Here is a 15,123-nt window from a genome sequence, read left to right as displayed (position 1 = left end):
CCAGGACCCTGGGATCACGACCTGAGCCGAAGGCAGAGGCTTTAACCCACTGAGCCACCCAGGCGCCCCTAAAGTATCGTAATTTTAAAAGCACATTTGGAAGCAGCAGCTCTGGAAAATCCCTTGACACGAGAGAATAAAATAAAGCAAGACGCAGTCTTCTTTCACTCAGTCCGAGAAAAAAATGCAAAGTGTGTCTTTATCTATATAAGACTAGTTTTTAAACTAAACTGGGTTTTAATTTTTCCTCATTGATTAATTTGTTAGCTCTGGATATGATAGGATAATGAAAGTCATGGACTTTATCATCTCCAACCACTTAAAACAATGGGTTCCAAGAGCCTCTGCCAGGCAAGAAAAGCCTATTTTCTTCTTTGCTCTGATACTGGCATCTCCGGGCAGCAGCCCACATTAGAGAACTGAATGGAACAGGCAGTGAACACTACTAATATGTGGTATGAAGGGGTCTTTTGTGGTCAAATGTGTGTTTCCTTCACCGTCCCAGTCTGCTTCTGCTGCCCCCCACTCTGCTCAGGTGTTGTTTTTATTTTTCCCAGCCCCAGTGTTCTGTAGAAAGTGCTGAGTGAAGATCTTGTTTCATTTTAACACTCACTTTAGACCAGAAGGGAACAAGGGGACACATTATTCTCTTGCTTTATTCCAAACAGCTAAACCTAGCTGACCTCTAGGCTTTAGAGAATTAGGTTCTGGAATTAATTTACAAGCAAAGGAATGGTTGGCTCTCCACGCAATCCGGTGACAGTGATCTCTTGGGTAACACAGAAGTGTTGAATACAGAGATGGCTCTTCTCTGTATCCTACGGATGAGGAAGAACTCTGGACTGATGGATGGGGACAGATGTTTTCTTGCAACAACAGATACGTGGCTTAATAGCTGTCTTCTCTTCTCTGGACATGAAGATAGTAAGATTTAGAGAAACTTCTTTTTATCCCACTAGGTGCTTCCTTCTGCCCCAATCACAGGAATTTATCAGAGTTAAGATTAAAACAATGCCCACAACCTCCTGGATAAAGCAAATAGCTCTTTTATAAGCTGCTCCAGGCTACTGGAAAGCTGTTACTTCCGGAACCCATCCTTACCTGTATCTAGAAAAAGTATCAAACTGAAAAGATGAATTTAAGAGCTTTCTGGTTTAATTCTCTTACCTCCAGCCATGCAACCACTGTGGGCCCATCCCACTGAGCAAAAGGTAATCCCTTCCTCCGAGCTTCTTCCAGAAGTTCATGCCTGAAGTACACAGCAAAGATTATTAATTAGGTAGCATGGAAAAAGGCAGTGACGATTATTTTTAATGACAATATTTTTTAAAAGCCAATAATTTTTTACATACTTTTTCTGAAGTAATACAGAATAACAGAATTCTTCCTTCCTTTTAGTAATACATGGAAATCACCAATTGATATTATGAGTGAAACACTGACAACTAAAAATAATTTCTTCCAACATTTATTCCCAATATTCAAACATTAAATTGTTAATGGACTGAGAAGCTGAATTATTTTATCAGCAAATAGCTTATCTCTTTAACAAGAAAATGGCCCATATATGTATATTCAAGCATACATCATGGGATCTAAATGAGGCTTCTTCCATCTGCCTTGCTCACTTCTCCTTACAATTTCAATGACAGAGAAAATGTCTGTATAGAGGCAGTAGGTAAATTTGGTTGTTTAGTCCCATTCAAGACATGTGCTTCATTTTAGTATGCTCTTCAGGTCCAGGTAGCTATATTCATAGTTTTTTTTTTTTTTTTAATCTAGACTATGAAATTACCTCTCATTTAAAGAGAACTCAGAGGGAAATTAACTTCTATCACAAGAAAGTAATGTAAGGTGTGAAATTCAATACTACATTCCTTTTCATTTATAATCACTCCTGTTTTTAATGAAAGTGAAACACCCCAATGACAACAAATGGTTGTTTCTGATAGCAAAATGTTGTAAAGAGCCTTGCCAAATGCATTATTAATCATTGTCTCTACTACTGAGCCTTATACCTGACATCCATTTACAAAACCAATTTGAGTCGTTCATTGTTGAAATAACAAATATGTGCTGAAACTCAAATTGATATTTACCTGACCAGGACTATATTGGAAAATATATTCTCTGTTCCTTAGTATGCTTTGATCTTACACACAGATGATAAAAATGTAGTGTGTAATTCGCTCTTTTGAATGTGTGTCTTTCATGCTTAGGAATCTATATCAATAATATCGTATATGAACTCCAAAATGAAGCATTTGATTATTTCCCACCATCAAACAAACAACTGCTTATTAGAATATGTAAAGAAACAGTTGATCCTTGGACAACATGGGGCTGGGGCACCAACCCCCTGCACAGTCAAAAATCTGCATTGCACTTTTGACTTTCCAAAAACTTAACTATTAATAGCCTACTGTTGACTGGATGCCTTACTGATAACATAAAACAGTTGAATAACACATATTATGCATGTTATATATATTTTACACTGTATTCTTATGGTAAATATAGAGAAAAAATGTTATTAAGGAAATCATAAGGAAGAGAAAATACATTATAATTCTGCAGTGTATTTATCAACGAAAATTCTCAGATAAGTGGGCCTGAGCAGATCAAACCTGTGGTGTTCAACTGTACATAACTGAAAATGCTTTTCAGTGAGAACTCTCCCTATTTGCAGCAGATGGTGCCAACACACGTTCCGTGTGAAAAAAAAGAAACAAAGAGACAAAACAAAAACTGAAGTTATAGCAGCTGAAGAGAGGTATAAATCAACTGCTGTTTCATTTGAGGGAATATCAAGGAAAACATGGGTAAGTTCTCCGGGTAAGTCATTCACCACCTGTGACAGGGAAGAGTGACCAGAGCCCTGACTCTAAGGTGAACACTAGAGGGGCTTCCTCACCTGGACTGCTGTACCATCCCCCATTCCTTTGGGCTTCCCAACATTCCTTCACTGAAAAACAGACTCAACTAGCCTAGTCTCACTCTTCCCGGTATTGAGAGAAAGGGGCTGAAGGGTCAACCAGCCAACCATCAAGGTACTCATTGTAAGCACCTGCTGTGAGCACAGACCTGTGCTCAATGTGAGAAACACAGGCATGGCCCCAGGTTTTCATAATATCCCTGGTTAGACAGAAAAAGCAAACCCATGAACTGTCCAAAACCACAACATGGTACACAAACGTATGGTAAGACTTGGTGATGCATGTTCTGAGTGAGAGATTTTGGAAAATGGGTCACTGGCAATGGAAACAGTTGGTGAAGGCATTGTGGCAACCACGCTGGCTGTGAAGGGCATGTGGAAAGGCATTCGAAGCAGGATAAGCAGTAAGGGTAGGTCAGAGGAAGGACTCGGCATGGAATGTGTGCAAGCCAATGGAAAGCAGGCCTCCATGGAGCTGAGGAGCCTTATTCAGAGTTGTATATTATACCCAAGGGGGCAAGAAACACTTCCTGTGACGTACCAGCTGAGTGGCAGGAAAGGGGAAGAAACAAACATACATTTACAGCTGTTTTTTGCTACATTTAGTAAAAAGGCAAGTAAATATGCTTGGCACCTAGGAAGCAAATGACATTGTCACAGGTGAATTATAAGAGGTGTACAGAAGCCATTTTTAATAGCTAGACTTTAATTGTGAAACTTCTGACTAGTTCTCTAAAAATATTACACCACACGAGCCAGAAAGAACCTGCTCAGACTTGAGTCTGATACTCTAACTTCTCTGCTCATAAGCCCTAATCACTCCCTGTCTGGCTGAGAATACAAGGCAAAGCAGCAGATAGGATAACTCTCCTACCCTCCTTAGTTCTGATTCAGCTGCTTCCTCACACAGCGACACTGCCTCCTCCCTGTTCCCTGGAAAACAGCTCAGGCCTCTTTCAGCCTCAAGACCCTTGTGCCACTATTCCCTTTGTACAGAATGCCTGTGCCTTCTATCTCCACATGGCTCACTCCCTCTCCTACGTTTAATATTTACTCAAATGTCACCTTCTCTGAGTGTCTCCCCCGCTTCTCTCCTTCCACTCCCACCATACATTCCTTATCCCTGTTCCTTGACTTATTTCTCTCCACGGCACTTATCTTCAAACACAGAGTATCATTTACAGCTCAATCTATTATATCCCAAGCAAATATAAGCTCAAGGAGGACCGATGTATTCACGTATTCTGTTTAGAGATAATTAGAAGCATCTAGAACAAGGTCAGGCACAGACAAGGCGCTCAATAAATAGCTGTGAATGTTGAACTTGTCTGCCAGTGTTAGCAGTTAGGTGCTCCTTGTTAGAGTAAATTGAGCGCCACAATGTATATATATATTTTTGTAGTCCAAATACCTTTTTCTATTTTGACTTACAACTCCATTCAAAGCTTCGTTTCCAAAAAAAAAAAAAAAAAAAAAAAAGTCCTTAAATTCTGTTTCCTCTTGAGCCAGTTTGTCAGAGTAACTCCCATTCTAGCTGATCCTGAGTCTGATCTGGCTGGGGATCCCTGACAGCAGGCTGGTTAAGATGCAGTTCCAATATGCTCAGATAGTTTTATTTTCTGTCATCACAGAAATTTAATCACATGATTGTTTGTGAAATCCTTGGGCAATCTGGCCCTTAAAAGAGGTTTTTTGTTTTGTTTTTGCTTTGTTTGTTTTGCTAAAATCACAAGCTCTTGTAACCATAATAACTTTAGTAAGAATATGCTAAGATAATAAGAAAAGGGAACTCTAGTCCACTGGATTCTGTCCTTTGGTCCCCAGCTGGCAGGGCTGGAGCCCATGTAAAGGCCCTTGAGTTGAAAACAGCTGCCAGATTCTGGGCGGCAGGCTGGGTTTTGTAGCAGAACTGAGGGCTACATGACTTTAATTTCAGATGCTCTTTCTCTTAATCTGAGGGCAGAATTAACTGTGTAAAGGAATGCACTGAAATTCTCAAAGCAGTATTACATTTAATTCTTCTCAATCTTAAAAAACACTGCACCATGCAGAATTTATAAGAGACATATATCTGTATGTGTATGCTATGAGACAGAAGTAATGTTAAAAAACAACAACAACAACAATACAGGCAAACTATAATAACCAGAAATCACAGAGTTTGATACATGATGATTTTCTAACAGACTATTAAGGGTAAACATTAATTGTAGGGGGGCATGTTTCTGCTCATGAGAATTTTGGGCCCAAAGACAGAGAAATAGTAACCTTAACTTTTTAAGAAATACTAAATAAAAAACTGATTTGCCATGAACAGGCATTTTGAATATACTGGTGTTCTCTGCTTGACCAGTCCACGTGTGGAAAGATATGCATATTTTCTGTACTCCAGATTCAGCCTTTTCAAAGGTCAAGGGCAGTTCTTCCAGAGCAAGGCTATGATCCTAGTATACTTGTGACTCTGGAAATTACTGCAGACCTGAAGAAATATTTTTGTTCTTCTTTCTCTTTTTTTCTTCCTCCAGACAATGTAATATTCAACCCTCTTTCCCCAAAGGATAATTTATACATCACTATTGTTATCGGTATGCATTTTTGTTTTAAGATGTAGACTAGCTTTTAGAGAATATCAGTAACATTTCCTTTTAGAAAATCTATCTGGCTCAGGGCAGTCACCACCTGTGTGAAAACTCAAAGTAATGTACTAATTGTACTGAATAAGAAAAACTTCTGAATTGTTGAGTATTTTAAGAAACACAGTCTCATCTAAATAAAGAATGCCATTAGATTCCCCCAAAGGCGTCAGACTCTCTTGAAATAGGTGTCAATGAGTTACTGTGACTGGAAAGTGACACCTTAGGAGGCCCAACAGGTGAGAAACACTTGGGTGTGCGAGTCATTTGCATGCCCATGTATCACTCTAGGGAGGGGAGCCTGTGCATGCTAGGCCTGATCTGAGGACAGGACCAAGGTGTGGGCACCCTAGGCATAACCAGCCCCAAGGATTTCTGGATAAACGATTCAGTGTCTAACAAGTGTACATGAATCAAGGGCATTTGCTGGGTTTGTAGTTTCTAACTCCTAATCCACATGAATTTAAGCAAGTATGACTTTGCCTCAGTGACCCAATCCAAACGGAAATGTCTGGCTTCTCCTTTTTTGCTTTTATGTCTCTCTTCAATTATTGCAGTTTTGACCTAAATGGAGGAGAATGTCTGCATATTTGCAAGCTGTGTTTCTGTCACACTCAACAATGTCCTCATGCCTCCCTGCCTTGTCTTCCCACTCACTTTGTCTTGATTTTCAAGACATACAGAAATACTTCTTCTCTGAAGCCACCCTTTCCTCGCCCCTCAGTCAATATTTACTACTTCTTTTTATAAGTGCCCTAGAATACTAAGCATTCCTACCTAGAGTTCTAGGTACTAGAGTACTTTAACATTTTATCGACTCAGAGATTAAGTCGGTTTTATTCTTTGCTGAACACAAAACCTGGCACGTAGTAGGTCTATAAAAAAATCAGGTGACTGACTACCTAACAAATTTGATTAACCTTGGAGCATGCAAAGTTCCCTGTCCTCATACCCTCATAATAGGGGGACATAACTCACAACTTGTAAATCAACAAGTTCAAGAAAGTGTTAAACTCTGAGAAATAAAGTTCATTAATTACTCAAAAAAGTCACAGACCACGGCCAGTAAAGTCTCCTTTCTTATATTCTTCCCAGCGTGGATGGTTCATCACTGTCAGTGAAGAGAACCCTTATTCTCAGACCACTTAGCCTACGATGCTATTTTAGGATTGCCAATTTGTGATATGACTGTGTGAAGAGCACACAGTACCCTTTCCTCTGTCACTCAGGATAGTGGTGCCAGTCACCTTCCATTTAATGCCTGCCCGTTTCCCCTTCATGTTTTCTATTTCATCTTTCTTTACTTTCTATTCTCGTTGCCACCTTACTTTTTCCCCCAACCCTTCAATGGGCCCTAGCTCGAGTTTTCTAACCCTTCTAATACAGTGGCATCAAAAAACACAAAACAAAACAAAACAAAACCCTGCTGTGCTAGCAGAAGAGGTAAGAGAGTGGCCTCTAAAGTCCGATTGCTTTGGCTTGATTCTTGGTGTGACCTCTGCTTAGCTGTGCATCCATAGACAAGTCAGTTTACTTCTCTGTGCCTCAGTTTCCTCATCTGCAAAATAAAGCTGGTAACAGTACCTACCTCAGGGGGTTGCAGTGAAAGTGATCTGAGAAAATACATGTAATGTAATTACAGCAGGACCTCACACAAAGGACACAGCTAATGAATGTGAGCTGTTACTTTTGTCATAGCACTGTCCTCTGAACCCTCCTTAAATGTCTAAAGTATAATCCTCAACTGAATTACAAATACTAAATAGGTTTAGTCTTGATTTCCCTTTCTAATCATCTTCACTTACTTCTAACTAGAACTGAGAACTACTTTTGCAAATAATTTGTGCATTACGAATTCTATCATTATGAGTACCATTTTCCAGAGCTGAACAGTTCTTTCCTTTCAACCATCAGAATCTTACTGTTTGCCTAAATCATGACCCTTCCTTTCATTTTCGTGATAATTCCATTCCAAAAGGACTCTTTATCCTTCAGAATCTGGAAATTTACAGTGTCAAAAATCAGTCCTAGAGACTGTTGAATAGTACCACACGCATCCCATCTCCCACCCAAGACTCTATAGTTCTAGAGATGAGAGTTTGCGCTTTCACTGCCTCTTGTTTTTCTTCCCATGCTCTGGCCAAGACGATCTTTTGAATGGTTGTTATATTGTAATCCACAAAACTCTCAATGTTGACAACCACCTGGGATCTTTGATGACAATATGAATTCTAATTATTTTGTTTTTGTTAACATCAAACTCTGCATTGCACCTTAAAATTGAGTAAGAACTTTGTTTAGCAGTTACCTATACTGGCTGTTCAGAAAGAGAAAAAATGTACTCTCTAATATTAAATAAGATATTTTACAAATTGATTGACTACTACACAGGCTTTTGTTCAAATTCTCATCATTTGTGGATCATGGCGATAGACTCCCAGAGTCTCTCTGTCTCTTGTTTTGTACCTACCTCCTTCACATCCGTTTTCCAACTCCCAGTGAGACACTCCTAAACACAAACTTTTTGTTAAGACTTGCCTACTTAAAAACCTCCCCATTGTCCTAAAAATAAAGGTCAAATATCTTAGCATGATGGAAAAAATGCTTAGAAATCTGGCCCTGGTTCTCTCTACAGACTCCTATCTGGAGTGCCGAAACACCACCATTCCCCCAATACCTCATTGTATTTAACCATCTGTGATGCTTGTCTTTTTCTTCTGACTGAAACACCCTCTTTGCATCAGAATTGTGGCAAACTCAGACTCGTCCTTCAGACACAGCTAATGCTTCCTCCCTCTTGTGAAGATTCCAAGACCTCTCCCAGGCAGAATTAGATTTCTCTTCTATACAAATGTTGTAACTTGTGTCTACTCCAGTTTTGCATTTCTTACACCTCTCATTTATAATGTATCATAATAGAGACTTATCTAACATGCTCTCTTGTCTCACATAAACCACTTCTATTCTTCAGAAATACAGTATCATGGTTTGAGAGAACAGAAGTTCTGGATGTAGACAAATTAGGGTCTGGATCCCATGCAACAATAGCTAACATTCATTTATCACATATTTTGTGTGAAGCCCTGTCCTAAGTGCTTTACATGTATACTTTCTTTAATTTTCACAATGATAAGATACATATTGATACTCATTTGCAAATGAGGACATTGAAGAGCAAAAGTCACTTGGAGCACAGAACCAGTGGGTGGTGGAGCCAGAATTAGAGCCCCAAAAAGTTGGCCACAGATTTAACTTTCTCAACCCCCATATGATCCTTTAGATAATAAGCCTTTGAATTTTTCATAACTGAGAAAGGAGGGTAAACGGAGTATAGGAATTTGGTTACATTAACACCAGCAGCATCTACTTCATTGTTAGTATTAAACAAAATAAGAGTCTCCCACTTTTCTTGTGGTTCGCTTATATTCATAAGTGGTATAGATTTATTTGGCCTCCTGGCTAATATGTATAGTCTTTGCCCCCTTACTATCAGGTTGTGCACCTCTGTCAGAAGAAGGAGGTTTATCTAATTGGGAAGGAAAAGCTGAATTTCTTGTAACTTGTTTCAGTTCAACTGATTTTGTGTAATTGCAATACAAAGTAATTCTCTGAAAAATTTATCTTAAGGGCTTACTTATTTACTGGAGCACATGACAAGTAATTAGTTATTGATATAACCAGAAGAAATAAATATGTGGCTCAATAAGATCCAAGAGTAAAATATAAGTCAAAATAATTTGACAGCTGAATCTCTTATTAACACTGTAGGCCAGAGAATAAATCTCCCTTACAGAATGTTAGCAGTAAATTTACTTACACTTTGCTTCACATCATTACTAATTGTTCCATTAAAATTCAATAGTCAGGAGGGTAAGTAGGAAATGATCTCCTCAAATTTCAGACAACAGGCTATATAACTCTATCATTCAGAAATCTAGACTTGTTGATCAATTCTATGAAAAGCAACATTACATATTTGAGAAACTATTTGAAATTCTGGTCAGCAAATACGAACAAAATGTGGTGCCACCCACGTTTTTTCTAACATGTGCAAGCTGAAAATGTATATCTTAACTCACATAATTATTCTAAACAGAAATGTCAAATTCCCAATCAGCTGCTTCAGAACATTGATTGCCTAAATACACATATTTAGCTCCATAAAATTAAGAGTTTTGAATTCAACATTAACATGGTTGACTTGGTTTTAAAAGCACAGCATACTGTGATTTTGTGTGTGTGTGTGAGTGAATGTGTGTTTGTATATCGTATTATGGCACATTTTCACATGAAGTGCATACAAAAGACCATTACATATCTAAGTCGCATTCTATTTAGGTTCTAAGAACACATGCTAGGTTGTTTGGAACTGAAATAGTTTGACTACATTAAAACCAAAGCTTATTCATATTGAAACTTTTTTTTTTCCCTTCAAGCTGCTCTGAAATGGAGGGCTTAGTCTCAGAAATTTAATTTATTTGTGAATTTGAACTGGGATTTACATAATTTCTCTCCTCACTTTACTTTGAATTTAATCAGTTTCAAAACCATTAAAAAGGCATAAACACACACACACACACACAAATGTGATGGAGCAATATAATCACTCATGCTGTTCTTGAAAACGAAAGGGACTTGTATTACTTTCTATTGAACAATTTCACTTTCGAAAGACTCTATGGTCTGTTCTCCCTAGTCACTTCCTGATAGTAAAGTGGAGACTCACTGGAGGAACACTGGTAATTTTCAGGTGATTTGGATGTCATTTAGACTAGAATACCTTCATACCTGATCTAATTTTCAGCCCTCCTTAACTCAGATTTTGAAGATTCTAGTTTTTGTGCTTCTGAGGTTACACATATTTTCTCATGCTCTTAGGAGGTGCAGGAAGTTGATGGTAGTATCATAAATAAAGAGAATATGTCACTTACTCAAGGGTATGCAACACATGGGAAATTTGGTGCTTAAATTCTTATCTTCTGTTTCCTAATTTAATGAATGATCCTTCCACCTCAGATCTTCCATATTTTCACTATATTTGTACTTTAACTTCCTAAGCTTTCTGTTAGAGATTCTCCTAGGGAAATGATTTTGAGGCCCTAAAATGTTAAGTTCCAGGAGCATGTTTAAGACTACAAGAATGTGAATTTTAGCATGAAGACAATTACATCAGCTTTTTTTTTTTTTAAAGATTTTATTTATTTATTTGACAGAGAGAGATCACAAGTAGGCAGAGAGGCAGGCAGAGAGAGTGAGAAGGAAGCAGGCTCCCTGCCGAGCAGAGAGCCCGATGTGGGACTCGATCCCAGAACCCTGAGATCATGACCTGAGCCGAAGGCAGTGGCTTAAACCACTGAGCCACCCAGGCGCCCTACATCAGCTTTTAAAGTCCATAAATGACAATGCATCATGATTTTATTCTTTTTCAGAATTTTGTTCAAAAAGTGATAGGGAAATGAAATTTTATTTATTTGGATTATTTTACTCATGAAATTTAAAAGTCATTAGGAGGGGCGCCTGGGTGGCTCAGTGAGTTAAGCCGCTGCCTTCGGCTCAGGTCATGATCTCAGGGTCCTGGGATCGAGCCCCGCATCGGGCTCTCCGCTCCGCGGGGAGCCTGCTTCCCTCTCTCTCTCTCTGCCTGCCTCTCTGTCTACTTGTGATCTCTCTGTCAAATAAATAAATAAAATCTTAAAAAAAAAAAACAAAAGTCATTAGGAAACAGAAGACTGGTATTATATGACGACATGAAAACAATGTTTTAAATCTAATATCTAGAATATTCATTATTTTTAAAAAGTAAGGGTTTACAAGTCTGGTTAGCAAAGTTGAACAGTACCCTAACCACAGCTTGCCTTGCATTTTTAAGAACACTCACTACAGCTTTCCTTAATATCATAAATTATCCTAACTGAAGTAAATTCTTCATTATTAAAAAATTAGTAACAGTAAATATAGCTTAGAATTAGAGCAGAAAGGCATAACAAATATAAGCCATAGTAGTAATGAACTAAGCAATATTACAAAGTACATGACCTTGTATTGGTATATAAAATATCTATATAGCAAATTAGGGGCACTCTCCATAGCTTCCTGGATAATAGCATCTCAATGGAGCCATTTTATTTGCCAAATATGTGTGTGTGTGTGTGTGTGTGTGGTTTTTAATTTAAAAGCAATACCTCTCCCTAACTAAAGTGTTTTTAAAAGCTCACCATGTTACCAATGCAAAAGTTTACACCAAAGTAAATATTTTATAAATGTTGTACACAACTTGTTTTGCTTTGAAACCCAATTTGTCTTAGGAACAGATATTAACATGTTTTAATTTTAGTTCAAAGAGCAGGACTGAGTAGTTTAGATTTTTAAAACTTTGGATATTAACCCATAGTATAGGAAATACTGGAAAGAACACACACAACCAAAGAAATCAACCAAAACTAAGGATTACTTTGGAATCTAGGCATAAAAGTCCTACTGGGGAGGATCGAGCATTTAACCCTCTTCATTTAAGCACAGTTCTAGTGATGAACACAAAGTCAGAGGGGAACCAAGGAGCACTAGGGAACACACAGGAGGACCCGATTATGCAGCCTTGTCCAAAGTACTGAAGTGGCCTATGACTTAAACCTCACGGAGTGCCATACTAACTCCTAGAGAATGACTCGAGAAGTAAGGAAATGACATCTGGAATGCCTTTGACATGTGCCTAATAGAAGTGAAGAAACAGAAGTGCTTGCAAGGCCACCATCATAAATTTGAGTGTGAACATTTCTCTGAACCAATGATTCCTTTATGGTGTAGAAATGAATACACTTCACAATTTTCATTTAGGTCAGAGGCAGTGCAGCTTGTGTTACAACTGAAAAGAGAAATACTAAAGATAAAAGAAAAAAAGGATGGTGCTGAAAATAAACATGTTCAGCAGCCGTTGTCATTCAACTTACCCAGATGTGCTTTTCATGAGATGGAGAAGGATGGATGGAAAAGAAAAGCACACAAATGTTAATGGATACATTTCAGTCCAAAGAAAGCCATGGAATAAAACAAGAGCATCATTTCAGATGTGCAAAAGCTCAGATATGAGAAAGACATGGTGTCTTTTTTGTTTGTTTGTTTTTTCACCATGACACAAATACTCACTGCGTCCAAAAGCATGATCAGGTTGAGGGCAGCTCTAATTGTTGACTAGTAAGTCTGTCTCTTGAAAATGAGCCACTCTGAAACATGCATGACCACATTTTTCCCAGCCTCTAGTATACCCCGGGAAGAAATCAGGCACTTTATTAAAGAACATTCTTTACCTCAGGCCACTCCTGGCTTGTTTTGCAAATAGAAGCAATACTTACAAAACAGTGCTCACATCCTCAGATGGCCTTACATGCTTATTGTTAGAGCTCAAGACAAAGTATGATGGACCCCTGGAGAGACAGCGATTTAGGAGAGTGCTAGGGTGAGGGTCAGAATATCTGGGTTCCAGTTCTCATACATGATTTGGTCAAAATTATTAGTAAGTGCTGATTTTCAGTTTCTTCACCTTAATCTGGGGCAGGAAGAAATTTTACATTTTGGGTCCATAATTTTAGTAGTCTCACACATGTCATAATAATTGTTATTTTTATAAGTATGCATTTGCCATTTTCAGCACGTGAGAAAGCATAAAAGGATTCTATCACTCCTGTCCTCCTGCTACATTATTTCCTCCTCCACTGTTTGAGCTGGCAAAATAAATGGTGTTAGTGCCAATTGAGTCTCTTTCAATAGGAATGTTTATTTGGACAGATGTTTATAAATGTTTCTCTGAGGAAAAAAGCAAGCTCGATTGGTTCACCAATATTACCATAAAACATCACAAAACAGCATTAATTTAAATGTAGTTTTTGAGGTAGCCTTCTTGCTCCCTGGATATAGTAGTGGCACTGGGAAAATATGGAATTTAAATAATTCAACAAAAAGCAATGAGAATATTATTTTAAAATTTTCTATACAAGCATAATAGACTAATTCTTCAAAAAAATAAAACTTACTACAACTCATAAAATATAGTAAGTACAACAAAATATGAAGCAGAAATTCGTATCTCAGAAATTAGGTACTTAGTTTCCATTTTTGTTGCTCAATCATTGTGAAGAAAAAGGCTGACGTGCAATGGAACACCCTGTACGTGCCTCATCTAAACGCATTCATTCAGAGAAACCAGGTATTGTTTTATTAGATAGGCCTTTGGGAGAATGCATATTCTTTGGCCTTAGCTCCGGCAGAGCTGTGGGAAGCTCTTTAAATTTTCACTGAACAAAAACCATAAATGTCCATACGCATTGGCACCACCATGTTCTAAGAAATTTAAGGTATCTTTTTTTACATCACACATGCAACAGAAAGAAAATTAAAACCAAAAAGAGAATGCTTCTAAGGGATTAAAATAGCTTTCCTGTCAACATACCTGTGAACTCTTTGATGAGCTCTTAAAAAAGGCAATTTCTGAGCTCTCCAGGAAAATTGCCAAAAGTATTTGGGGCCAGTTATTCCCATGGGCAAAATAATCTTTCGCAGCCTACCAGCTATCTAGGAATTGCTCTCAAATAAAACAAGTTGATTAAATCTGCATACAGTGGACTATTAATAGCCCTCACATCTTCATTTGTCATTTTCAAAAACAGAAAACTTATCCCAATAAAAATACCTTAAATATAAAATATAAGAGAAATTATGAAAATCAGGAAACACAGACATAAAGGAGACACTCAAAAAGGACTGTTTCAAGTTGATATATTTGTTACCAACTTTTGTAAGCAGTCTGATTTCTCTGAGTCTTTATGAACTTTCTTGTTCTCCATACTCAAGTAATTTAAAACAATACTGAGCAGCCAGTCATTCTCATTTGCTAATATGAAGTATTTCCGCTCATGACTTAAATGTTTTGCAAAGGACAAAAAGCTAGAGTCATAAGTGACTCTGATATATTCTGGGAATATACTATAAATTCATGTCAGAGAGAATACATATTTGCAGAGTTTTTTCATTTAGATAAAGTGTTTACTATTTCTTCTTTCTATATTCTTTCTACAAGCAGTTATTTACAATAACACATAACCTCATTATTCTTTTTTCTCTTCACTCCAGATTGTCAAGGTTATGATAATAGCAAGACAGATTCTGTGAAAAATAAATGTTGTTCAGTTAAAGACCACTGTGAGTACCAGGCAAGTAACAAGTTTTAATTGACAGAGAAAAAGAACAGGTTTTAAGTTATCATCTAATGAATAAGATCAAAACCAATTATTGGCATGTTTTCCTTGGGAACATCAGCATACATCCAGACACAGGGAGACAGTACCAGCTAACATATGTCATAGTCCAAAATGGGTACCTGAAACTTTTCAGCTGTCTCACTTTCATCTTCTAGATCTCTTACTGAATGAATGGGCCTTTGCCTGTTTATAAACGAGTCAACTTTGAATGTTAAAACTTCACATGATCAGTAAGTCACAACATGAGCTTCATATGTGGAATGTGATTGTCTCTCACTTCTCAAGGTTCAAGCTGGTGATTTGG

At 37.8% G+C, this 15,123-nt stretch overlaps 1 protein-coding gene across 19 annotated transcripts in view; it reads right to left on the bottom strand.

Annotated features, from left to right (window-relative positions):
• Positions 1-15,123, bottom strand: part of PPFIA2 (PTPRF interacting protein alpha 2) — a 498,399-nt gene that overhangs the window by 34,587 nt on the left and 448,689 nt on the right. For 10 of the 19 annotated variants that reach the window (XM_046013267.1, XM_046013269.1, XM_046013283.1 and 7 more), the window contains one exon: positions 1,168-1,249. In XM_046013267.1, the coding sequence (XP_045869223.1) occupies positions 1,168-1,249 (82 nt within the window). Of the gene's footprint in view, positions 1-1,167; positions 1,250-12,515; positions 12,525-15,123 lie in introns of all 19 variants that reach the window. The other 9 variants (XM_046013266.1, XM_046013270.1, XM_046013268.1 and 6 more) reach the window with 1 other exon arrangement.

Source organism: Meles meles, chromosome 7 (genome assembly GCF_922984935.1).
Source record: "Meles meles chromosome 7, mMelMel3.1 paternal haplotype, whole genome shotgun sequence".
Lineage (NCBI taxonomy): Eukaryota > Metazoa > Chordata > Mammalia > Carnivora > Mustelidae > Meles > Meles meles.
This window is presented reverse-complemented; position numbering and strand designations above follow the sequence as displayed.